This window comes from Eleutherodactylus coqui, chromosome 4 (assembly GCF_035609145.1).
Source record: "Eleutherodactylus coqui strain aEleCoq1 chromosome 4, aEleCoq1.hap1, whole genome shotgun sequence".
Lineage (NCBI taxonomy): Eukaryota > Metazoa > Chordata > Amphibia > Anura > Eleutherodactylidae > Eleutherodactylus > Eleutherodactylus coqui.
The window spans coordinates 250529653-250557476 of NC_089840.1; the positions used below are offsets into that span (position 1 = coordinate 250529653).

The following is a 27824-nucleotide window of genomic DNA, read 5'->3' on the forward strand; positions in this document are numbered from 1 at the left end:
CAACATTAAGCATCATTGGCCAAGAAGAAGCTCCATGGTAGGCCGCCTCTGACCTCAGTCGTGATCATGTTGACAAAACTGCATCAAACTGCTGGCTGGCTTGGGCTCACCTCTTTGGGGGAACAAAGGGGTTCATGATTGCCATAAAGGATCAAGTCCCAAAAACTACAGAAAACACATCCTAAAGGGCACCACACCTACTGATGACACGTGCAGAAAATGTCACATTATGGCAGAGACAATACAACTCATCATCTCCGGTTGCAGCTCTTGGCTCAGACAGATTATTTACACAAAGATAATCAAATAGCAAATATAATCCACCCAGAGCTTGTAGACAAGCGCAAACTATCAGACACTCATATTCCATACTACAAATATACTCCACAGACAGTTCTAAGAAAGAACACGCACGGCCCCCTGCACACGGGGGAAATTTTTTGGCGGGATTTCCCGCAGAATTTCCCCCCGTGGAAGCTGCTATTAGAAAACGCAATCCTAGGCAGACAGCCGCGATTTGTTCGCGTGAAATCACACGCGGAAAACAAATAGCGGCATGTTCTATTTCTGTGTGGGTCTCGTAGAGGCCCGCACAGAAATTTCAGTAGTGTCGGATCGGCTCCGGCTGGCCGGCAGCCGGCGCATAACAGTGCCGGAGCCCCGGGAGCAGGTGAGACCTGCATCGGTCCCTGCAAGGGGGCGGGTAGGATCCCGGTGCGGGAATTCTCACAGCGGGATCCGACCTGGCCGTCTGCAGGCGGCCTATGACAGAGGCAAATCAATCCACAACAACAGATCAGACTTCACACTCATTGACAAACATAAGAAAACCCCAGACATTATAGACATATCCATTCTAAACACTCAAAACATTCACAATACATGCACTGAGAAAATCACTAAATACATTGAACCTCGTGCAGGAGGTGAGACGTCTGCGGAGAATGCATAGAGTACTTCTTGTGCCGGTCATCCTTTCTAGCACTGAGGTTGGACCACAACGTTACCTGTAGGTGATCCCGGCCAACCATACTTCCAGTGGAGACATACTACACTAATACCGGTCTATTAACCCTAATGTAACGAGCGGAAGATAGCGTGAAAAAACGCTTCCCCGCCTACCGCCGCGCGTCGTATGAAGCCAACCCCTAATGGGGTTCATAATCTAAATTCCAAAACAAGAAATTAGTATGTTTTTCAGCTATCTCTAATTCTAGCAGTTTAACTCATTTAGAAATAGATGGCATCAACACATCTCAAAAAGGTGGGAAAGAACAATGACTACTATTATGTAGCATTCTTTTTTACAACAGTCTGTAAACGTCTAGAAAGTGAGGAGACCAATTGCTGGAGTTTTAGGAGAGAAATGTTGTCCTACTCCTGTCTTATGTGGGATTCTAGTTTCTCAACAGTTCTGGGTCTTTTTTGCCAGATTTTTTGCTTTATAATGTGCCAATTGTTTTTGTGAAAGGTCTGGACTGCAGGCGGCCGGTTCAGCTCACGGACTCTTCTTCTGTGAAGCCATGCTGTTGTGATGGATGGAGTATGTGGTTTAGCATTGCCTTACTAAAATATGCAAGGTCTTCCCTGATAGAGACATTGTCTGGATGGGGCATATGATGTTCTAAAACCTCTATATACTGCTCAGCATTGTTAGTGACTTTCATGAAATGTCAGCTGCCCATACCATAGGCACTAATACAACCCCAAACCATCAGAGATGCAGGATTTTATACTTGTCCCTTATGCATGTGAATTTCTCCAGATTCTCTGGATCTTTTAATGATATTATATACTGCAGATGGTGGGATATTCAAAGTATTTTTTGTTCCATAATTATAGATGCATTTTTTCACATACTGGTGAACCTCTGATCATCTTTGCTTCTGAGAGACTCTGGCTCTTTAACATGCTCTTTTTATACACAGTCATGTGACTTAGTAGAAAATTGACCCTCCAGCTGGTTTTCATTAGTACCATTTACTTTTCCAGCCTTTTATTACCCTTGTCCCAACTTTTGTGAGATGTGTTTTCTAAATCAGTTAATTTTTTTTCAATGAAATAGAAGAATGTCTGCTTTTCACCTTCTAATATGTCTTCTATGTTCTAATGTGAAAAAAATGGGGTTGTCCAGGGAAGTGGAATCCATACACAGACCTGAGGTTTCGGGACCTCTGCTCCCAGCCTTGTGCAGACACCAAGTCACATGGTATGTTCTCTGTCATCAGAGGGACTTGCTCTTCCGCTCATTTTAAAAACTAAATCACCCTTTTTTTCTGTGTTTTGCATCTGCCAAGACTGAGAAGGGGATGGCTTTGTTGTTTAGATAAATGGAACACGCCAGCACAGACCATTGCATGTATGGATTCCATCTCTCTCGACAATCCCTTAAATGTCTCAGCCGATTCAGTCCCCGCCAGTTCCTCTGATTGGCTCATAACTGCTGCAACCAAATGCTGCTCACCTAAATGTAACTGAAGGTTAGCAGAGCTGGCCATGTTTGAGATACTTGTTCTACAAGTGAAAGGCTTCTTGTGGATATTTTTGGCTAATCAGCTGAACACCAAGGTTTCTGGAATTCAACAAAAATAGTACAAAGTAAAACGCCAGCAGTTTACAAAGCATTCCATCAGACTTTATCTCTGCATCCAAATCAAAGCAGAGTCCTGAACGGCTGCTATAGGCAACTTCTTCACTTTTACCTTGCACCATTTTTTATTTATTTTCCTAGAGTTTTTTTGCCAAAACTATACGGTGATGAAGAAGTGACTTTATAATATCCCTATTTCCATATTGTTTCTGGTCATACCTTTCCTTTGTATTCTCTGCATATATCCACTGGACACAATGGTGACAGCCCATGATAGCAAATTGCTTTTCGGCATAACTCTGCCGTAATCTCTCCCTGGACTGGTTTTCCGAATGTGTACCTGAAAAGTAGAGAATAATTCTTAGCACTGAATAAGTATGTAATGAATGTAAAGAACTGACAGATCCGAAAGGTTTGCATGATCCAAAAAATGTCTAGATGCAGCTATGTAAAGTGATACCATAATATTGCAACATTTGCAGTCCTGCAGCAGCTCAATGGCTGATCTATCGTTCATCGCAAGTCGAACACATATATTTGCCAACTTAGAAATGCTTCTTATATTGTACTGATTTTACTCTTGCATGCACCTCTACTGAATACTATATCCACAAAGCAACTGTATGCATACTAAAGCCCAGTGACATAACGGAGGTTGGCCTTGACATTGCTAAGGAGTTTTTGTAAAAAGAGCTTATCTTCAAATCACTTCTATTCCAAATCTTTGTTCCCATTTAGAGATGAGCGAATATACTCGTTTCGAGTAATTACTCGATCGAGCACCGCGATTTTCGAGTACTTCCGTACTCGGGTGAAAAGATTCGGGGGGCGCCAGGGGGCGGGGGGTAGCAGCGGGGAACAGCGGGGAGCCCTCTCCCTCTCCCCCCCCCACTCCCCGCTGCAACCCCTCACTCACCCATGGCGCCCCCCGAATCTTTTCACCCGAGTACGGAAGTACTCGAAAATCGCGGCGCTCGGGCAAAAAAGGGGCGTGGCCGAGTAGGTTCGCTCATCTCTATTCCCATTGCATGTTTGCCCATGTTGAGGGAATCCGTCTCAGGTGCCCAAATTAGTACTGAGATGGAACCCTTGAAATAAACAATTCACTGTAATTAGTTTAAACGGCTTCCTCAGACAATATATGCGTTACTGTTTGCTCTTCTGCACGTGCTGCGTCCGGCGATATATGGTCCTTCATTGTAAAATACCCCTGTTTTTGGGGGGACGGTACCCCTTCCTACCCCTTTTTTTGGTTTCTTTACCCCTCCTAAATCTTTTTCTCAAAGTTACTGAAAAGAGAATGTTCAGTTTGGTGTCTATTTGACAGGGATTCCATTCTTTTCTGAAAATACAGTGGAGATGAAAGGCATCCTTGTTAAATGGACACCAAAGTAGCGTCAGTTTGAGTAATGACATTGCATGGTTCGGTTCAGGGGTTCTGTCTCAGTGCTATTTTTAGCCCCTTGACGTAACCCTGAGACAGAATCTCGCAGCATAACCCCCTAGTGACTGGCCAGTTTTGTGCCTTAACCCTTTGCAATCCAATCTTGGATTTAGGGTTTCCTAGGGAGATTTCTCATTCTGCCATTATACAATGGCGCCATCTGCTGGCTAGAGCCAGTATTGCGATATTGGACATGCTGAAAAGGACCCTGACAACAGAGCGGCCAGTAATATACAGTAAGAATACCCTGCCGGACGTCTTTCGACATCGGAGCTGTACAGCCTTCAAACAGAATGTCTTCACACGTCAGACAGTGGATTGGAAAGGGTTAAAGGGGTTTTCCAGGCACAAAATGGAAATTCTGAAAATGCTAAAATCTAGGAGGTCCAGCTAAGCAGTGGCACCTTTTATCTGCCGCTCTGGACCCCCTCTTTTGTCCTGTTCAGCCGCCGATCTTCCACTGTGTTTACATGCATCACTTCTGCAGTAAACACAGACGTTTACCTACAACTCCCAGCATGCACAGAGCTTGTCTCCCGGCCAGCCCTGTAGCTCCGCCCACAGCTCACCGATCCTACAACTAACTAGCAGCAATCACTCTTTCACACAGAATGCCAAAGAAAGCTGCTCAAGCCGACAGACAGAACTATGAACTGCAATACAGCGCAGCGCCTCCGTTACTATCATCCCATCATGCACTGCTCACAGGATGTTGGAGGCAATGGACAGGGCAGACAGGAGCAAAGGCAGACAAAGTGTCTGAGGAAGTAGAGATGCATTGAACCTCTTACACAACGACTTATTGTGATGATGGGATTTTAAAAAGCCCGTCTGTGCCCAGAATACCCCTTTTAAGGACCAAGCAATATTCATGTTCACATTGCAAGAGCCATAACTCATTTACATAGGTGCATGAGGGCTTGTTTTTTTGTAGGACAAGTTATATTTTTAACCCCTTAATGACGCGGCCTATTTTGGCATTGAGGACCAAATGACTTTTTTGTAGATTTTCATCTCCATTTTTCGAAAGTCATAACGTTTTTATTTTTCTGTCGACGCGGCCATATAAGGGCTTGTTTTTTGTGTGGCGAACTGTAGTTTTTATTGGGGCCATTTTTGAGTACATTGACTATATTAATAAAACTTTTATTTTTTTTTTTCTAATCGCAGCGAGAGAAAACGCATCAATTCTGCCATAGATTTTTTTTAAGCGTTAATCAAGCAGCATAAATGACACACTACATTTTTTCTGCAAGTCTGTACGATTACAACAATATCAAAATTCTTTTTTTTTTAGATTTTTCCACTTTTCTGTAATAAAACCCCTTTTTTGGATTTTTTTTTTTTCTAAATCGCTGCATTCAAAGTCGTCTAACTTTTTTATTTTTCTATGGACGGAGCTCTGTGAGGGCTTATTTTTTGCGGGACGAGTTGTAGTTTTATTGCAGCTGGTACCATTTTGGGGTACATGCGTTTTTTCTTATCACTTTTATTGCAGTTTTTAGGAGGCAAAATGCTAAAAATTTGCATTTTGCCTCTGTTTTTTAGCGTTTTTTTACGCTTTTTTCCGTGCAGTATAAAAAGGATGTTCAATTTATTGTACGCATCGTTACGGACACGACGATAACAAATATGTGGTTTTTTTGGGGGATTTGTAAATTTTTTTATGCTAATATGAGAAAAAGCATTTAAAAAGTTGTTTTTTTTTTACATCTTTATTCTTTGTACATTATTTTGATCTTCTTTTTACACCATTTGTGTCCCTCTTGGGGACTTACACTGTAGTACCGATGATCGCTACGATAAGGCATTGCAGGACTTCTCTCCTGCAATGCCTTATCGCTTATTACAGCGATCTTAGGCAATCGCAATACAGGACACCGGTATCTGGCATCCTGTTGCCTTGGCAACCAGCCGGGCTCTCTGGGATAACACCGTGAAAGCAGGCTGAAGTCACAGAGGGAGCGCGCTCCCTTGGTGAACCCTTACCCTGCCGCGATCTACTTAAATCGCGGCAGGGAGAGGGTAAACAGCAGGGGGCGCATCTCTGATGCACCCCTGCTCTTGCAGTGACAGCCGGCTCCCGATGCTGGATAGTGCGAGATCTGTCATGATCTCGCACTATCTCTATAACGTAAGGGTACGTTACCCTTACCCCACTCCCATGACGTACCCTTACGTCATATGGAGGGAAGGGGGTAATGGCACCTCTCTGGAGTACATGTTTTATGGGTTGTATAATTTTTTATTACATCTTTTGGCGTGAGATATGGAAAAAAAACCCTGAAATTCTGCCGCTTTTTTGGGGGGTTCGCTTTTATGGCGTTCATTTGGTAAAAATGTCATGATAATTTTCTTATCTGACTCAGCACAACTCCTGTACTAACAAGTTTATATAGATATTTTTATTTTTTTGTACTACTTTAGAACAATAAAAACACGTTTTTAAAGAAAAACAATTAACACTGTATCGTTGCATTCTAAGACCCATAGCATTTTTATTTTTAGACCGTTCTATGTAAGGTCTTGCTTTTTGTGGGAAGATTTGTAATTTTTATTGGTACTATTGAGACTTTTGGTTTGCATTTTATTGTATTGTTTTGGAGGTGAATGTAAGAAAAAATATCAATTCTAGTATTAATTTTTAAGAATATCTTTTACGTCATTCACCATACGAGATAAATGGCTAAATATCTTTATTGTTTGGATCGTTACGAATGTAGTAGTACCTATTATGTGTTGCTTTTAGAAAAAATATATGGCATTTTATCCATTTATATAGGGTTTTTATGGGGAGAATGTTTATTTTTTTAACTGGATTACTTTTAAGTGAAACTTTATTGAGCCTTTTTTGACACTACTTTATTAGTCACTCAAGGAGACTTGAAGATTCAATCATTTGATCGCTAGGAGAGTATACTGCATTACTTATGTAGTGCATTCTACTATGCCTATGACATCAGCCTATTAGACTCAGCCAAAGACAGGGCCTAAGAGACTGAGTTACATGAAAGACACAGAGGCTCTCTAGCTGCCATGGCAACCTATTCGTAATGGATCAAAAAGCTTGAAGTAGCAATTGTAAGATTTTCCTCAGGTCTGCCGTGAATAGCTGTTTTAAACTCACTACTCAATTTAAATTATAACTACTATAAGTAAAGGCATACTCTATGAACTAAACATAATTGCTCTACTACATCCATTCTGACCCCCACACACACAGTTCTACTATATCCATGCTGATTCCCACACATTACACACACAGCTCTACTACATCCATCCTGATTACCACACATCACACACACCGCTCTACTACATCTATCCTGATTACCACACATTACATACACAGCTGTACTACGTCTATCCTGATTCCCACACATTATACACACAGCTGTACTACATCCTGATACCTTCAGCTCATCCAGCAGGGATGACAACCAGCACAGCAGACTTCTAAATACAGTGATCAGCCCCTGGACATGTGATCCCTGACTCCACCCACACAGGTGATAACATGACCGTTATCACAGGTCCTGGTAGCTGCTGTCCGGCTCTGTAGGTAGCTATTTGGGTTGCTGCTTATTCAGTATACACTACTTTCTACCAAACTCCAGAATGGTTCCTCCCACCCCAGCGCTGGTCACGCAGAAGTGATGTCACAGCAGATCCTTCAGCCCACTGTATCTCTGTGGTGGCGGCAGATAGGTGTCTCCTGTCAGGATCGCTAAGTTGTGCCTGAGATAATAATGGCTTAGTTTTATTCTCATTTTGTTATTTTTGTCCTCCCCTTCCAAGGGCCCTAACTTTGTTCTTCTTCTGTTGGTCAGGCTCTGTGTTTTATATTTGCTGTAGGGCCTGCGATGACATCACCATTAAGTGATCAGGGGCGGAGCATGAGAAGCACCCACACACATACTCACTGACAAGTGGTCATTAGTAGTTTGATAAGTAAACCTACCTGCCACATATTTTCAGAGGAAATCTCTCTTCCAGGATGGTGACAACATCAGGCAACTGAACAGCAAGTCCAAAGGTTGGTACCACTGGAAGACAAGACACAATGGAGCACGTAAGTCATTGATGTCTTAAAAGAAATGTATCTTAGAATATTGTAAGATTTCTTCAACTGGCCAGAAGGTTCATCCAAAGGATTTCCCCACATTTTCATGAATTTTATTTAATGTTTTGTGAATTTTTGGGGAATGATCAGGTTTAACGGGTTGTGTTACTAGCAAGAAGATCCTGATGTACTTGTAATGTTTAAACAGACTAACATAGCAGAAAATTGCAAGAGATGTGTCAGATGACTATGTTGGGCCAACGCTGCTGTCTGTGCAAAACTAGTGTATTTCTAAATTACAACCAGTAGTGTTGTTATAGGCGTGCAGAGATAGTAGAAGCACCGGGGGTCTGTTGCCTGAGAGGAACTAAAGGACCTGCTGCCACATAAGAAGACACCACTGTTATAAATGCCCCATGATAGATGGGACAGATTCGTACTGACGTCCTGGAGCTTCACATTAAAATTGATTGTATCCATAGTTTGAGAAGAATTACTTGTACCTTAGAGGATACATCACACAAGGTGAGTTCCATAGCATAATGTACCAATACAATATCTTCATAAATTAAAGGCCACATATACTCAAAATCATCTACAATGTCTATATATATTGAGCATATAAAACAAAATTAAAATAATAGACAAAAACTGTGCTCTCACCATATTCCGCCACATGGAAATCCTGGTGAGCGTGGGGACAAATGATGGTGTAAGCTCCTAGTTGGGCTTCAGAATCAAGGGAGTAGGACAGGTTTACAATGCCTTTCTTCGGTTTAAGGTTCAACCATTGACCAATACGATTCTTATTGGGATCCTTGTGAGTAAAAAAAAAACAACAAAGAGTTATTCAGATTTAGACGGCCATGTGCGAGTTGCACTCGAGATTCTTGGGCACATTTCGCTTAGGGCAGCACACGGGCATACCGTCTGTGTACAGTCTGTGATATGGACCTGAATAGGACATGTTGCGATGTTTTTCTTATGGACCATTAGTCTGTGAAAACGCGCACATATGAATAGTCTATAATGTGTTCATGTGCTTTCGTAAAATATACAGACATCACACAGTGTGAATGGGCCCTTAAAGGCATAGTAGGAAAGTAACATTGCAGAGGATTTGAATAAAGTAGTATATAAATGTAAATCTAGACAATTAGCCTTGGATTTTAAATTAGATAAACTTAAAATGTTTAGCTTTAAGAAATAGTGTGATTACAATTTTATTCTAGACACAAACTCTAGCAAGAAGGAAAGCTGTAATGTACTAACCCTATCATGATGCAATGTTGTCTCGGTATTATTGTACCTTGTCACCACCGGACGTTAGTTTTGGTGACAAGGTACCAGCTGTCAAACAATTTGGTAATGCCGACAGCTTCTGATTGGCTGAGGGGCGTTACTAAATTCAGACAGGGCAGGAGGACAGCGGCGAGGCAGGGAGCGGCAGCGCAGGCAGAGCAGGCACAGCCAGAGGTGCCGGCGAACACAGGTCACTGAAGATTGTCTCAACCAGCCAGCCTCTGCTGCAGTGAGTTTTGGGATGGAGCTGGCAGAGATGCCAATTGGCACATGGGTATAGCACATGACTACCCACCAGTATGCTAGCGTTAGTGCCATTTACAGCTGTACATTCCATAGTTTGACTGTGTATCCTTGTTATTTGCATTTTGACTGCAAATGTGACCCAGAATGCCTGATACCTCTTCTTCTACCATGCTCTATATTGTACTGCGCACCTGACTCTACTTTATCACCGCTACTGAATTCTTGGCTTCTGACTTCCTTCCTGACCTACCTGGTAAAGTATTGAATCACCAATTCTGCTTGACTACTGTTACCTGACCCTTCCTTGGCTTACCAGACTATGTATGTTCTTCATCCTCTGGAACTGCATCAATATCTCTCCAACTCCCTTTGCCAATTCTCAACTGCTTGACCTACTTCACCTCACTCCTGTTTCTATTTCCTTGTTATACATTTTCCGGAACACTTCAAGAGACTTTTATTTCTATTATTGCCCATCACAACCATATCCTCCAACTACGGGTGCTTGGTCTGATACCCCCTCTGGTGAACAATATCCAGTGGATAATCTAGAGGTATCTGAGACCTGGGGCCAGATAAGTACCTCAATCTTAACCAAAGTCATGGGAAAGGGAGTGTGGATGCTACTGGCAGAAATCAGCTTAACGGAGTAGCAAAATTGTCCATTATAGGTTATGCATACCCTTGTGTTTTTATAATACTGCAATCTTCTGTGTGTTGCATACATGTTGGAAAATGGTCTTACTACTTCATCATGAAACATCTTACCAAATACTAGTAATATGGGAAAGTGCACTGGAGGCCGATTGAAGATGGAACATGCAAATTCCACATAACAACTGCTTTGTTAAGTATAGGCTATGGACAGAGTGTTGGCACATCTCATGCTAGTGAAATTCTGACATGACTAAGGGACAACTTTCAGACAGGAGTGATAAACACTCACTAAATCAAGGTGGAATGTGTCGAAGATCTCGAGCAGCCCCCCTGCCTGCCTCCATTCAGAGTAAACAGGCAGTTCATGCATGAATGACTACCTGTTAAAATGGGCTGATAATTGCATGGTTTTTAGGTTAGCTAAAAACCAAGTGACTTCAATAAGTAAGCAATTCTCACACACTTGCCCTGTTGGGTCCTGTGTTTACATGCTTCTTTGAGCGATTACTAGGGCAACTATCGGTCCGTGTACAAGTACCCTATGTCTAGCACTGTTCTTACAACTCTATTAAAGTGGAAATTACCCTATAAAGGTCCCAGGAGCTGGTAGGATAAGAAACATCACAACTGTGGACTTCATTATGTCATGAGCATGATTTCTTCTCGCCCCCGCCCCCCCACCCCATGATGACTCTACGACTTACTCTTAAGTTACCTCCTCTCTAAATTGCCTCTTCAACAAGATCATATGTGTGCAACAAGATGGTGGTGATATCATTGGCTAAAGTGTGATTGTTCCCAGAAAGAGAAACTAAGTAATCTTGTAGATATGATACCTTTTAATGGCTAACAAAAATACATGATGTTAATGCAAGCTTATCATTGGCTGGTTATTCCAATTAAAATGCACTCGTGATATTTATCCATTTGAGACTCATTGGATTGTTAACACATAATCACTCACTTGTATCTCCACTCTGGAAATCTAAATTAAGAAAGAAAAGAAAATGAATTTTAATGATGTACAACAGAGTTCAATGAATATCTATACACTACTATTAGAAACGCCAATCATATCACAATTGGAGCTTTCCAATATGGAATTTAGACTTTGGAGTGCAGCATGAAATCAAGTGAGCAAGTGTTCCATAGATCAGTTTCCATATGAATCCCCATTACAGTGTGAAAATCCAGTGATCTGAGTAACTTCCAAAAAATCCTGGTCGGCAATCCTAGATTAGCCAAGGCCAATATTTCAGAAACTGCCAACCTGGGGGAAGGGGGGGGGGGGGGTTCTTGTGCAACTATGTGTGAGGGTATATTGAGAATAGCATGGCTGAGGAAAAATATCCAGCACAAGTGGATCCTGTTAATGTATATAACTTGTTGATGAAAGGGGTTAGGGGAGGATATCAAGAATTGTTTTGATGAACATGTAATGCACAGGCAAGCAAATACCAGGCCTGTCATCAGTATCGACTAAATCTGGAGACATACCGGGGCCGACTGAGCCTAGGGAGGCCCACTACTACATTTGCTGTCTAGAGGTGGGTCACATGGGGTCAGGCTCAGTAGTCGTCCTTCTCCGATTTTAATTTGAAGTGTGCTTAATTTAAAAAGCAAACTAAAAATCACTACATACTCACCTGTCATGTGTCGCTCCCTGGCAGCTGTAACAGGCACGTTAGCTTCAATCATTTGATCGCTGTAGTCATTCCCTGGCCAGGAGTGTTCGCAGCGAGGATGTGTTTGTCAGACGACTGCATAAGGCCCTTTTTTACATGGGCGACACATATCGGTGCGAGAACATCACAGCGATATTGTATCGGTGGTCTGTGCGATGTCGCTGCATTTTCTCACAACGATACCACAATTTCGTGGTGCTACAAAGTCGCGCAATTTAATATCACCACCTACGAGGATTTTTAGGGGGAGGGGAGACTTGAAATATAAACCCTACCCTGAAAATAAGCCCTAGCTGCAGTTAAAAAAAAACCCAAAACATCACTTAAGAGACACTGTCATCTCCAACTCGGGTCTCCACTTCACCTTCGACACTTGTCTTCAGTCTTCTGCCAGCCCTTCCTGGATTGGAGGATCAAAATCCCTGCCTCTAGGAAGAGCTGGCTGTGATTGGTTCACGAGTGCCCGGGCTCAGCCAATTATTGCCATTGTTCGATGAAACAATGACAACCAATTCATTCATTGAATGGCTGTGATTGGTTCATCGGGCACTGGCTCTGATTGGCTGAGCCATGGAGCTCATAAACCAATCACAGGCAGCCCTTCCCGGAAGCGAGAATTTGATCCTCCAATCCAGGAAGGCCTGGCAGAAGACTTCAAGCAAGTGCCAGGGATTTTCAGAGGAGACACTCGCTTTTCAGGTGATGTATTAGAACTCATACGAAAGCACAGGCTTCATATACATGTGGTTTGCAGCATTGTTGCAACGTGAGAAAATCGCGCAACTTTGTCACCCGTGTGAAAGAGACCTGAGGGTCCATTCAGACGAGTGTGTGCTGGTGCGTACATAGGTGCGCACAAAACCGGCGCACTCACGTACGTGCACAAACATGAGTGAATGCAAGTCCATGCAGCATTGCTTTCAATGGTGCCACGACTGCTACCGGTGGCCCCATTGAAAGCAGTGCTCTGCCGGCAACCCCTGCAGTGATTTTAAGGGAAGTGCTTTAAATATAAGCCTTCCCTGAAAATTATTCCTGTCTGGTGTAAAAAATACCAAAATATATATACTCACCTCTCAGTTGCTGCCGGGGCTCATTCACGTCTAGCTGCTTCTGTCCCATCACTGTAATGAAGTTCTTTTAGCAGGTGGGGATTTAAAATCCCTGCCTGCTGAAAGGGCTGCATCTGATTGGCTGAGCGCTCAGCCAATCACAGGCAGTGCTCAGCCATTCACTGAATGACAGCTGAGCGCTACCTGTGATTGGTCACAGCGCTCAGCCAATCACAGGCAGCGCTTAGGCATTCATTGAATCCGGCAGCGGCGGCCCTATTTAAATCAATGGGAGAGCTTTGCGATCTTTTGCCACAGCTGTGACAGCTTTCGCAGGGTATTCTTTACTCACTGCGGGGAGTTCCCTTGTCACTGAAGCTTTTCTTTTTGCTTGGAGAAATAAATAAGGGAACATTTCTGTCTTTGGAGAATTGTATGACATGATTATACTTACAGTATCATCAACAGCCAAGAAGTCTTCACTGAGAGTCAGGATTTGGAAATTCACTGAAAAAATGCATGAAGATATTCAGGATGTAAATCCTATTCCACATATTCCTACCACAATATATATGGGGAGTTTCAGTTTTAAAAAAGCTTCAACCCTACAATGGCTTAGCTATAGGAGTTGCAGAGGTAGCAGACACATCTTGGTTCTGGTGCCTGATGGTGACACCCAAGGGCTCCTCTGTTACATAAGACAGTAGCATTATAAATGGCATATGGTAGTTAGGAGGCCCTTTTGTAATAATGACCAAGAGCTTCACGTTTTACCTCCAATTGCTTGATGGAAATGCTGGACCATGATGCTTTGCGGGTAGTACTAAACACCACATAGGCCCGAAGAACTCAATGGAGCAAGAGAAGTTACAAATTCTGTTTCCAAAAGTCATATAACTTGCCCACTACTCACCAGTCTCTTGCCGTTTGTACATGGGCTTGTCGGTTTGAATGACGGTTGCAGGGCTTACAGCACGTATCAGAATATTTTTACTCTCTGACAGTTGCGTGCTGCGCCCAACAATAGATAAATGAACAGCCACAACTTCTTCACCTCCTTCTGGAGGAGGTGTCTGTGCAAGAGAACAAATTGGGAATAGATATGAGAGAGAACATAAGTGTCATGGACAACTGAAGTCAACATTTAAAGTGGCCCTCCAGTTTTGAGACAGAATTCTGCCCCAGGATCAGAGGGTGGTGGAAGTATATAACCTATGATTGATTTTCTTGCCTATCCCTCCTTTCTGCCTGTTTTGGTTTCTGTTTTTAGACGACCGAGATGGCTTCTGCCATCTTTAGACCACCTAATCACTTGTAGTGCATTAGTAGCATTAGGAATACCAATGTACTGTAACTGCTCTGTGATTAGCCAGCACTGGTCATGCAGTCAATACTGGCCAATGAAAGAACAACATATAGTGTAGTTAGAAAATGGCTGCAGCCATCTTGGCTTTCCGAAAATCGGACCCAAAACTGGCAGAACAGAGGGACAACTGAGAAGATCAAGTACAAGTGATATAACTCCTCCAGCCTCAAGTCCTGGGGCAGAATTTTGTCCTGAAACAGAAAGGCCTCTAAGTGTATCATCTAATTGTTCGACAGTAGTGATGGGAGATGAAAAAGCTGAGCGTGGTAGATCAAGGATGCTCCTCACTCCCAGAAGTGCTCCATATGGTATCTTACTCATATATAAGGGTAGATAAATAACTATCTAAGACTACACTGTATTGACTACTATAGATCACATTATTTGCTCTCCCTTTGACTGCATAGAAGAATTACAATAAAGCTCCCGCCCTCAATAGTGGAGTCCTGAAAAGACAGTGCATGGTTTTATCCAGATCTTTCATGAAGAACATGCAACCAGGGCCAGGTTAATGATGGTGGAGGCCTCTAGATAGGAAGGATAGGTCTCGATTGGAAGGAGAGCCCCTCATTTCTGTAGGTGGGGCCACTCTACACATTTTAGACAAGGTGTGTATTCTAGTGTGTTTTGCACCTCAACCCCAAAAGAGAGTGGTCAAGTTAGGGATCTTAGTGAGGTCTATGACTAGTAATCTGAACAAAATGAATGCATGATGGTTATTTAACAGGGGATGGTGGAGGCTCGCTCCAGCCTTGAGTGTAAGGTATTCTAGGATAATGGCTTCATTTGTCCATCCTATAATCTGACCTTGTGCAACAGAGATCCAGCCTACATTATCTATGGAAATAGTTAAGATCAGTCAATAAACCAGATTGAGATGATGAGCTAGGTAAGTACTGCTTAAAGGGATTTTTTGGAACTTAAAGGAGTATTCCAGGGCTTTTTACATTGTTTCTGTTGATCGTTAGGGACCTGCTGTTCGGATCCCCACAAATCAGCGGATTCCTAGAGCTGCTGTCACTGTCATCAGCGCAGGAAGCAGAAAGCACTGACTGTAGCACAGCAGTCTGGGTTGGTACTGCAGTGCAGCTCCCATTAACCCCTTAAGGACCAGGTTGTTTTGTACCTTAAGGACCAGACACTTTTTAGGGATTTTACCCATGTGGCGGTTTTACTGCTCCATTTTTTTTCCTTTAGCTACCAAAATTATTTTTGCTGCATTTTTTTCCAGTGACATATAGGACTATTTTTTTAATATCTTTTTCACTGACTTTTTTTTCCCGTTTTTTAGTTCTATTGGGGCTAAAATGCTAAAAAAATGATTTTTTAAAAAATATTTATAGTTTTTTTAAAATTATTTTTATATTTACACTAAAATAAAGTATGGAAATGAGTTCCTCTATTTATTTCGGACGTTTTGATATATAGTATGTATGGTTTTGGTTTACAGGGCGCATACGGCAACGGTTTTTGTTGGCGTCTGCTTTGTGTTATTCTCTTTCTTATGTACATATTGTTGTTTTATTCTGTTGTTTTGTTTTACTTATTTATGTAATTGTGTTTTTTACTATCTATGCTCCCCATGACGTCATGTAACACATCTGGGGGACATCCTTTTTTTTTTTTTAAAAACTTTATTTGACACTTTCCCACTGTAGCTGGGGTGTCCATAGGAGCCCTAGTTACAGGGGAAAGAAACCCCTGTGGTGACATTAGTCACTTGCAGAGCTGCCAGGGCCTAGTCTGACCCTCCAGCTCTGCAGTAGCAGGGAATCCCGGGAGGTCACATGACCCCCCGAGGCTCCCGTAGTGAAAGAACATGTTACTTTCACTTTCCCCATACAGTGCTCATTGAGCACTGTATATCGGGGAAGCAGAAAGTAGGAAGGGTTAAAAACCCCTCCTGTCTTCTGCTCCGGGTTATCAGCTGTCACTAACAGCTGATAACCCGTTCCTGCCTCTGACTGATTGCAGAGACAGGAGACTTACAGCACCGCCGTAATTTTACTATCGGCGGTGCTCTAAGCCCAGGACCAGTAGCTGTAAATTTACTGTGGCTGGTCCAAAATGGGTTAAATTCACCCAGAGCTGCGCCTGCAGTACCAAACCCGGCTGCTGCACTATGGTCAGCGCTTTCTGGTCATCAATAGAAAAAAAGGCCCATACATAAAATCAAGTTTTTTTCTGAGATTTAAATATTGATCCTTATGATCTTGTTATTTCCTTATGATAGGTCATCAGATCAGTGGGGGTCTGACTCCGGCATCCCTGACAATGAGTTATTTGAAGGGGCTGCAGCAGTCAGATGAGAGCTGTGGCCTCTTTGCTGTACACCAGGCTCAACCCTGTACATTGCATAGCAGCTGTGCCTGGCATTGCAGCTCAATCCCATTCACTTGAATGGGATTCAACTGCAGAAAAAAACATGTGACCAATAAACATGATTTCTCAGATTGAAGAAGAGGCTGTAGCACTTGCGCAAGCACCATGGCCCCTTCAAACAGCTAATTGGAAAATGCTCAGGAATCAGCCTCACACTTCTGATATTGATTAACTATCCTAATGTCATCAATATTTAGAGGCGTATTCTAGGACTTTCTTTCAACGCTGGAAGCAGAAAGCACTGACCATAACACAGTGGCCTGGGTTGGTATTGCAGCGCAGCTTCCATTGAATTCTGCTGGAGCTGCTCTTGATATACTAACCTGGGTTTCTGCACTATGGTCAGCACTTTCCGTTTCCTGAGCTGATGCAAGTGTCAGCGGCCCTAGGAATCAACTGGTTGGTAGAATTCCAAGTGGTGCACCTGCAACATCCCGTAGGGTGACCCCAGACACAGGGCATATGTTGAGCAGCTGGGAGGGTAAGATGCTGGCTTGTCATGGCGGCACTTACCACGCTCCCTCCCGGAGGGACGCACGTAGCCATGGCCAGGGCAGCGCTGGGCCTCTTCTGAACACCCCTAAGAGAGGGATGCCTAATAAACGGTAGAACAGGGATAGTAGTTGTCACAGGTGATGCTACCGTTCCGATACACTCTGGGATGACCTTTCGCGGGGAATAAATGAGCCGCAGACAGATATAATGTACCTCAGGTCCCTGGGAACGGTCAGGGCCTGGAACAACTTTACTTAAACAAACTTCAGCAGTATAAGCCAAAGAAGACAATCTTCCAAGTGCAGGCATTTAGACAGACTTGATTAGGAGTACCTTCACAAGGCGATTCCAGGCTTAAGGACGCCCGTGTGTTAACATTTTAAGACGCATACCTCCATCCAGCAGTCCCAGACTTCAGGACGCTTGGGCATGAACAATTGAAGAAGAGTACCTCCACCTGGCAGTCCCAGACTTCAGGACACTTGAGTGTGAACAATTAATAAGAGTACCTCTGCACTGGGCCTTGGGGAAAACTCAACTTACTTCTCTCTCACGCTCTCTCTCCAATTGGGGCTCACTCCTCTCTCATGCTAGATCAGGCAATCCAGGGAAGCTCTCCTCCGTTTTCATGCTTCACTACATGAGGGTTAAAAGGTACCCCCTAGTAGCTGGCGCTCTTTATCATGAACCCAGAAGACAAGGACCTCTTCCCACTCTCAAGCACTCCTATTTATAATCACACTCATACCACGTGACAGGACATAAACTGATACATCCACAGGCAATCTGCTGGCTCTTGGAAACACTTAACCCCTCACATGCTGCAGCTGTGCAATACACATAACAGAATGATTAGACAGATTTGCACAGCGCACCAACATAAGACATGACATGTATGACATTATGGAGGGGGCCAGGAAAGCATGTACTGGGCCACTACAGACCCCTATTTATCATCCATTGACGACCGACAGGTCTTAAGAGTGTTAAAAGTCCCCTCTAAGTCCCAGAGACTCCCTTTCAGCAGTATTTACCAAGTTCAGCAATCTATGGTCAAGATGCTAGATGCTCAGCCTGCGGTACAAATACACCAGAGGGTATAGCCATGTTGTTGGAGTATTTGTTCTATCCTCATGATTTGTTTTAGGAAGGTGCAGAGCAGTATTTGATCTTAACCTTGGTGTCACTTTGTTGCCATTTGCTTGATTAAGGGTGCCTGTCCACGGGCGTGATTTCGCCGGCGAGTCACGCTGGCCGACGCTTTCCTTAGCATTGCTATGGAAAGCACCGGCACCTGTTCACGGGCGGAGAATCATTGAGATTCTCCGTGTGGCGAGCATTTCGCAGCATGCTGCGAATTGCCCCAATTCTCCGCGGCCAGCCTATCTATCAGATAGGGCTGACCGGCGGAGAATCGGCGGAGGCTCCTGCTCCTGCGATCTGCTGTGGGACGTTGCATCGCCCGTGGACCGGGGGCCTAAGTGAGTGGCACATGTCTGAGGAACATCAAGAACACCCCTAAATGAAAGGTACAATGTAATGCCAATGAAAAATGTATCTTGTCTAAACCTAAGTTTGATGAATTCAACATTGATGAGTTAGTATGATAATGAATACCTGAAATTGTATCCGCTTGACAAATTGGCATTCTGTCACCTTCTCCTGCAGCAGAATATCGTCATCTACACTCCGCTGTAATGTGACAGTGACCTTAAGAGACTCTTGTGCTCCACGGATATCAACATAAAGTGTTTCATTGGAGGGAAAGTGAATTTCAGCCGGGACCAGTAGTAAGTAATTACTATGGAGTACAATGGAACACATTGACATTTTAGTTTATTCACTCCTCCCCTCTTGTCTCTCAGTACTATTAATATTTTTTATCCTTTTCATTCATTCTTCCAGGTAATGCTCCTTCTTGGCTTGGTGTCCTCATGTTATAGCTGGTGCCACCCTGTCTATTGCTTTCTCTGCCAACATTTAATTAAATAATCTACTTTTGTTTTGTAGCCATGGACTCTCGTGACGTCCTTGGTTCTGCCCTGCACCTGTGAGTAGGATTTAAGTAATGCAAAAAATAAAGTTTAAAGGTATTCTCAGGGAATAGATGGAACTTCTCAATTAAGAGAGTGCAAGACACAATCTAGCAGCTCTGGAATTGACGATGGACTGTGCTTGCCCTATTAGGGCCAATAGAAGGCGGTTTCTGCTTGATTTTTATCTTTATATGAAAAAACCTAATCTGTATGAGTGGTTGACTCAAGTCATTGTTGTAGTACAAGAATGGCCATTTGGCTGAATGACTCCACCTTTACTGGCATAACCCACTATTTTCCAGAGTCTCATGAGTGGGAATTGGGCATCCAGCTAATCACACTAGTTTGATTGGGGCCAAATAATCTGTTAACACAACCTTAGTTCTCAAAGTCTAATAAAATACCTAGATTTGGTCTATAGAAAGCTTGGAGTAACTTGACATCTAGGGTAAACTAATCTTCCCCAACCAGTGCTTTGTAAAGCCCATGTGGATCTGCCCCTGCTTTTAGTACTACAGATACTATGCTGTACTAGAGAGAACAAGAATGTCATAACATTAAACATACCACCGAGGTCACATTCTGGGACACCCATCATTACCGAGAATAAGGGCCCCCAAGTCCCTTTTGCATATAGCCACTCTTCATAGAAATGAATGCTTCAATTCTGATCCTGCACTCATCATGTACATCACAGTCAACATGTCCAATTGATAAGCCATAAAAGTAAAAAACAAATAATGTAAAAATCTCCTTTAAGTAAAGCTTTTAGCAATATTGAATGTAGATTTTTTTCTAATATGTCATGTGGCTCCACACTCCCTGCCATTCTTTATATAAATTATGAACCTCTGTCATGAAAACTTCTAATTACGAAGGCTTATGCAAAATCTTCAGACTATAATCTTGCTATTTAATATTTTGCATAAAATATAACAAAATTTTTTGCTTACATGGAGGAACTTTGTCCGAGGATTGAGGATGAGGGGATGAAGCAGCAAGTCAACAGAAGAAGCTGGTGCCACATCTTCTGGGAATTGAGGAAAGTTTCTTATTCTGGTCAATGGCCGCTCCTAATTACAGCAGGTCACGTTGTAACTATGGTTCCTCTATTCATTGGTAGCTCGTTGACTAGCGGAGAATGCCATGAGAACGCCTTATCCCAGTCTGCTGTCTTTATATAAATTATACAACATTTCTTGGCTGCTCACCTGGACTGGATTTTACTATTATGTCTCCGTATTTGTTAAGGTTAGGACTCCACCTACTCTTATGTATTCTTTGCTTGAATGAAAAGGTAACTATGTAACTAAAAGCTTTAGACTAATCTTGCCAAAACTAATATGCTTCTCGTGAAAAAAAAAAATGAGAAAACCATATCCGCTTAAGTCATATCTCAGAGTGAAGAAGAAGAAACTCATCGAAGAATTCTAAATTAGGAATTTTTAGGAGGCTTTTCATTATTTTAATTGCTAGCAGAGATACCTCAGTGTGTATGGGGGACTTATTAAAGGGGTTTTAAAGGAATTACCCCCCAAAATTAAATGATTCAGAAATGCATAAAATAAAGAAAAAATACACACTTACCTGCTCCAGTGACACCCCATCTAGTGCTTGAGCCACGATGCCCACCACTCGGAACCCGGAAGAGGTACCATACATTGTGCATGTGACTGCTCAGTCAATCAAGACTTTAGCAGTCATGGAAGAATCACCACTGAAGTCTGTGATTGGTTGAGTCGTCACTTGCAGAAAGAAAGGCACATAACCACCTGCTGGTTTCTGAGTTGCAGGCATCGGGACTCCAGCGATAAATGTGGTGCCACTGAAGTAGGTGAGTATGGTTTTTGTGTTTTTTTTTCACTTTATTTTATACATTTTTAAGCCATTGAATTTTTTTTAAGTCCCAGAAAACCCCCTTAAGGCCGAGGTCAGACGAGCATGTTTTTTTGCATGCCTATGTGCGCGGAAAAAATGCGCTCCACACATTAGCACAAAATGCATGAATGGGCAAAGTTTCATATGCACAGAGCATGAACCTTTGCCCGTTTACTGGAGCAGCTGTGCTTGGAGAAGTGCAGATGTTCCATGAAGGTCCTCTCATCACTGAACACTGTGACAGCACTGTCACAGTGTCCAGTGATCACGGGACTCCCCGAGGGTTCCATTAATCCCCCCAGGGAGTCCCCTCATCACTGAACATTGACAGCACTGTCACAGTGTTCAGTAATGAGGGTACTCCCCACAGGGATGAAAGAATCCCCTGCCACAGCTCTCACAGCTGTGGCAGAGGAGCACGATGCTACCCCTTTACTTTCGGCACTGATGCTGATTGAATGGATGCCAATCAGAGGCAGAGCTTCCAGGAGATGGGGATTTTTCATTCCCTGGCCAGAAGAAATGAAGAACAGTGCCGGGGAGAGAACAAGTGCTGTAGCCGCTAGCCAGCTATTTTAGGTGATGTATTTTTTTAATTATTTTTTTATGCAGCTGGGGGTTATTTTTGGTGTAGGGCTTATATTTCAAGCCCTTCCCTAAAAATCCCTGCAGGGCTTGTCTTCATCCCATTGCTTTTAATGGCCGGCCCCATTGAAAGCAATAGGATAGCATCATGCTCCTCTGCCACAGCTGTGACAGATGTGGCAGGGGATTCCTTCAGCTCTGCGAGGAAACCCCTCATAACTAAACACTGTGACAGTGCTGTCCCAGTGTTCAGTGATGAGGGAACTCCCTGCGGGGACTAACGGAACCCTTGGGAAGTCCCCTCATCCTCACGGGGACCAAGTAGTTAACAGCGAGAAGCATCTTGTAAATGCTCTGCTGTAAGCAGCAGGAAAGCTATTGTCAGCACAGGAGCTTCCATTAATTCCTGCTCCCATAGGAGTCAGTGGAAACTCCTGCAAAACGTGCACCAAAGATAGTGCATGTCCTATCTTTTTTAGGTGTGCGCCGTTTTGTGCTTCAAATTCCGAGCATATAAACGCTTCTATAGGAACCCTTTGGTGTGCTGGCTAATAGAGGGAAACTATGACTTCCATATGGTCTAATAAGGTTTACGGAAAGACATCGTCTTTAGGCCTCGTTCACACGGGATACAAAATCTCTCTACAAAACACATGTATGTGACGTTCATGGTTTCCAATGGGTTCTTTCACATGAGAGATGTTTTGTAGCCTAAAATAACCCATTGGAAAACCATAAACTTCACATACATGCGTTTTGTAGCGAGATTTTGTAGCCCATGTGAAACAGGCCTAAAACAAATACCATTCACACGTGTAAGAAAAAAATGCTATGATTTTCTTCTTTCATTGTAGTGTAAAGCCCGGTTTAGACACAACAATTATCGCCCAAAAAATCTTTTGAGCGATTTTTGAGTGATAATCGTTGTGTACTTTATATACAGCGCAAACGTTGAGCGATCACCTTGCACTCCGAGCAGCGGATGCAGAAGACAAGCGGGGCCACTTGTCTTCTGCATTTGGCTATTCCCTGCTCAGAGTGCCCTGATGTTATACAGCCGAGCGCTCCGAGTGGAGGATGCAGAAGACAAGCGGGGCGACCCCTCTTGTTTTCTGCATCCAGCTGTTCTCTGCTCAGAGCGCCCAGCTGTTATACAGTCGAGCACGCCGAGCGGGGTATGCTGAACACAGCTGGACCGCTCTGTTCTTCATATCCCGCCTGTCTTCAGGGAACGGGATACAGCTGAAACAATAGTATCAGCTGTATCCCGCTGTGAATCCATGATAACTGATCGCTAATCTTTCAGCATGCTGAAAGATCAGCGATCAGCAACAGCTTAACAAAAACTGCACAATGTCAGTCCAGTTAGACACAACGATTATCGCTCAAAAGATGACTTTGAGCGATTTTTGAGCAAAAATCGTTGCGTCTAAAAGGGCCTTAAATCTAAGCGGCGGATTTTCTGCGGGTCAGCTGTGGATATTCCTCAACAAATCCGCAGCATTTTTTTTTTTCTGGCTAAAAGCCAGGCAGCTGGGTGGAAAGTCAACAAACCCAATTGTAGTCAATGGAGTTTGTTTGGCGCTTTTCGGTTCCATCCTAAGACTGAGCCATTTGGTTAAGAGATTTCCTGCTTCCTGAATGGAGGAGAAAAGTGGAACCCTTAGGCGCAGAAGTGAAACCATCCTTACTATTTGGAGAAAGGAGCTTTATGTAATTTCTGTATAGGTCCCGGATACACTGTATACTGCAACGGGTTAATGAGTGATCTGTATTTGCATACTCTCTTATGGTACCTCCCTTTTATGACATGTAAATCTGAGCCAATGTCTATTATGTGCTTTAGTTACACACAAAACAAGAACCTAACAATGACATTAACTTTAATTGTTTCAGCTATTATATGTAAGAGTAGTTCATATCCAACCAGCATACGGGACAGAGCCCAAGAGTTTATTTAAGAACAGACTTGAAAGACAAGAACAAAAAAAGATCTCTGCCCAACTTTTATTGATGTCCACATGCTTTTTCTTCGAAATGCAATAGTAGGTCTACAACTCTAAAACACCCAATACGATAAAACAATTTAAACACAGGTGTTAAAGAGGACCTATCTTGGGAGAAAATCAGCAGGGCTGGACACATGGCTCTGTAGCCACACACTTTTTTTTTTCTTTTCCATACTCTTCTCCCCTTGCCTCGACAGGCTCTTCTTCGATCCGGCTCCCGATGCTGTCAATGCGCGTCAGGTGGGTGGTCCCCATTGCTCACTCTCAATAGTCGACGTTGGACTTGATTGACAACAGGTAGAGTCAGCGGGGCCATGTCTACAGAGTCATGCAGCCACCCTCGCTAGCTTTATGCATTGATAAGTCCCCTTTAACATGTTGTGCAATTTTTTTCCCCAGATAACAAGTACTCACCTTAAAGCTGCTTTCACATATGCATTCAGGGGTTCCATTTCCTACTTCGTTATAGGAGCAGGAAAGGGGAATTCCCTGTCTGAACAGATCTGCCTTATGACGGAACTGAACCGTGCCAATAAGACCCCATTGACTTAATTAGTGCCTGATTGGTCTCATTCAGCTGTCCGACATTTTACCGGATCAAAAAGTCCTTCATGCAGCATTTTTCTTCTGGCATTTTGTGCCGGATCTGCGATGGAACTTCTGAATGGAGGTTCCTTACGCTGGTGTGAAAGCGGAGTTAGTTTGCCAAATATCTACAGTTGCAAGAAAAAGTAATCAATGTTGTTGCTATTGTTGCTAGAGATTGCTGTGATAGCACAGGGATACCCTGCGCAAAAGGGATTGCAAAGAAGACATAGTGGTACCAATGATCAAGATACTTTTTTTCCATTAGAGCACTATTATGAGTAATTTATACATGGGAACAGTTAAGGGTTAAAGGAGATCTCTCATGAAAGCATGTGGGGTTATATACTTCTGTATGGCCATATTAATGCACTTTGTAATATACATCGTGCATTAATTATGAGCCATACAGAAGTTATTTCACTTACCTGCTCCGTTGCTGGCGTCCCCGTCTCCATGGATCCGTCTAAAATCGCCTCTTCTGGCGATTTTAGACGCGCTTGCGCAGTCCGGGTCTTCCTCTTTTCTCAATGGGGCCGCTCGTGCAGGAGAGCGCTTCCATGTAGCTCCGCCCTGTCACGTGCCGATTCCAGCCAATCAGGAGGCTGGAATCGGCAATGGACCGCACAGAAGCCCTGCGGTCCACCGAGGGTGAAGATCCCGGCGGCCATCTTCACAAGGTAAGTATGAAGACGCCGGACCGCGGGGATTCGGGTAAGTACTATCTGTTTTTTTTTTTAAACGTCTGCATCGGGTTTGTCTCGCGCCGAACGGGGGGGCTATTAAAAAAAAAAAAAACCCGTTTCGGCGTGAGACATCTCCTTTAATGCCCATGGACGGATTTTTTGCCGCGTTTCATGCGGCGGAAATCCGCTGCGCTATTCCACAGCTATTAGGTTATGTTGACCCTAATAGCTTTCTGCCTTGCCATGTTCACGCTGCGGAATTCTGCGGAAGAATTTGCGGCATGTTCTATTTGCCGCAGAGAAACGCGTGGCTGGCTTCCATTGTAGTCAATGTGGGTGAAGTGGAAGTATTGCAAGAATATGCGTCATCGCCCACCGCCGGCGCGTCATGTGCTGCAGTGCGCATGCGCACCCAACTCGCCGGACGGGACTCTCGCGGTGGATCCAGAGATGTGAGTGTGGAGTCTTTGTGGGGTGCCGTGTTGGGCTCCGTTGCGATATTCCGCTGGCGGAGTCCGACACGGCCATGGGCATGTGGCCTAAGAACACACAGTTTATGTAAAAGCCAAAATACTGTGAAATAAATAATACATGTTATTAAGCAAAAATTGTATAAACAATAAAAAATGTTAAAGAAAAAAACTAAAAAAAAGTGCAAACTTCCAGAAACTCACATGCACCAGTATAGGATGTCTGACACAAATGCATTTTGAATGGGCAGCAGGTGTTGAAGCTTTAATATGGTCATATTATGCTGACTGTACGCTACTAGAGATGAGCGAGCACGCTTGGTTAAGGCAGTTACTCGAGCGAGCATCGCTCTTCTCGAGTAACTGCATACCGGTCCGAGCAGATTCTGGGGGGCGGTGAGGGTAGCGGGGGGGGGGGGGGAAAGAGCTGTCTCTCTCTCTCTGCACCAGGATGATTATCATCTGAATGCAAAGAAGGTTTTTAAAGGAGGGGGAGGGAGTAGGTACATGTAGAATAATACTAAGCAGCGGTTATTGTTCTCAGCGCTGTAGTGTCGCCATAAATTACATTGCTGTGAACAGGAGAATTCGAGGATTTATTTTAGCAGCAGGTATTGAACAATGTACTTTGGACGTTATAAACAAGGTAGAGCTATGTTTTCTTTTAGTAACATTTATTCTAGTTCCTGTTGCTTTCTGTAACGTGTCATCATGACCCCGGGACTCTTCCGTACTCACCTAATCCTATTGTAAATTATAGGTTACATTATGTTTGGTATTTTTATTAACAATTTACACCATGGGACATGTTTGCATGAAAAGAAAGTTAAAGCCATGAGATTATATCCATATCCTGAACTGTCTTGTTCTAAGCTCTACAAATATCCTGTAAATTCAAATTATGGCATGACAACACCTTTGCACTACAGACATGCAAGAGCTCTACCTGCAGGCAAAGTGCAGCGTCCGAGGAGCTGGCCCCAGCCTATGAGACGGCGGGCAGGAGTTAAGGCCTTGTCACGGTGGAACTACCATCTCCCACCTGGAGGGTAATCAGCGACACATCCAAGGGGCCGAGGGCAGGCTATTAAAGGGGGAGGTGAACCTATCTGTGGTTTACCTTATTCTCTTGTCACATGTGACGCCACCGTTCCATCCTCTGCGGTGAATCCGAAAGTTGAAAGAACTGGTCCACACACACAAAGTAGTTGAATTAGCAAAGCCGGGAATGGTTGGCAGTGCCACTTTACTTGAATAAACTTCTTGTCCAACAAGAAATAATCCACGCCAGCAGGATATTTAGTACAAACTTCACAAAATGGTGCGACTGGGAAGAAATCACAGGCACACCAAGTAGTCTACAGTCTCAGTTATCTGTATGGCTCTAGGCCTGGCACAACTTCTATTCTCTTCTCCAGCTCTCTACCGATCAACACTCATGTCCAATTCACACTCCACTCTGCAATGGTGGGCCACTTTCTTCCTCTCCTCCAGAACCTCAGCGGAAACAAAACTGTGATATCTCCTGGGTGTAACAGGCCCAGGGAAAGCTGAGGTTACCTTTCTCTCTCTCCCATTACGGTCCCCATGGACTGAAGGTGCCCGTGGGAGTCTCTGGCAGCTCCACTTACTCCAACTCCAACAACAACTACCACTACTACCTCTCACATACCCCTTGCAAACATATATATTAAACAATGTCACATGACGTACAAAAGATACATTTCCAGACATAACCCAGACATTAATCCATTCAGTGTTGCAGCTGTGCAATACACATCATATTCATGCAACACAAAGACACTGACAATACAGTAAGCACAAGACAAATGTATTCATGCCTATGGAGGGGCCCAGCTAACTCTGGGCCACTACAAGAGCATATAACTGATAGAGAACCAGAGCGTGAGAACATAGATGGGTGAAAGTGTAAAAACCACAGTGTAAGCCAAAGTGACCGGCCAAAGGCTACTTTGTAACACCCTTAAAGGGGTTCTAACTCACTTTGCCTGTCCAGGACCGATCGCCAGGTATGTCCCCTCATCCGGCATCTTCTTCAGTGGCTTCTAGAAGCAGAGCAGGAGCGGTCAAAATGACCGCTTCTTGCTCTGCTCCGTCCGTCAGCCACTTCCGAGGTGAATGGACGGGCCGCCCACAGCAAGCACGCCACGAGCAGTGCTTGCTGTGGGCGGCCCTTCCGTCCTGGCTGAAGTCGGAGTTCTGCGCATGTGGCCTGTCCTGACTCCTGTCAGAGGGCACCTCCCCACTGCGCATGCGCGGATTCCCGGAGGGGGGG

The 27824-nt window shown here is 43.7% G+C and overlaps 1 protein-coding gene across 1 annotated transcript in view; it reads right to left on the bottom strand.

Moving 5' to 3' along the window:
• LOC136626208 (alpha-2-macroglobulin-like protein 1) overlaps positions 1 to 20494 on the bottom strand; it is a 99903-nt gene extending 79409 nt beyond the window's left edge. The window contains exons 1-8 of the mRNA XM_066601053.1: positions 20269 to 20494; positions 18897 to 19080; positions 13950 to 14109; positions 13491 to 13543; positions 11264 to 11284; positions 8758 to 8911; positions 7993 to 8077; positions 2810 to 2930 (exon numbers count right to left, since the gene is read on the bottom strand). Of these exons, the coding sequence (XP_066457150.1) occupies positions 2810 to 2930; positions 7993 to 8077; positions 8758 to 8911; positions 11264 to 11284; positions 13491 to 13543; positions 13950 to 14109; positions 18897 to 19080; positions 20269 to 20342 (852 nt within the window). The 5' untranslated portion in view covers positions 20343 to 20494. The remainder of the gene's footprint in view (positions 1 to 2809; positions 2931 to 7992; positions 8078 to 8757; positions 8912 to 11263; positions 11285 to 13490; positions 13544 to 13949; positions 14110 to 18896; positions 19081 to 20268) is intronic.
• Between the last annotated feature and the right edge of the window lie 7330 nt (positions 20495 to 27824).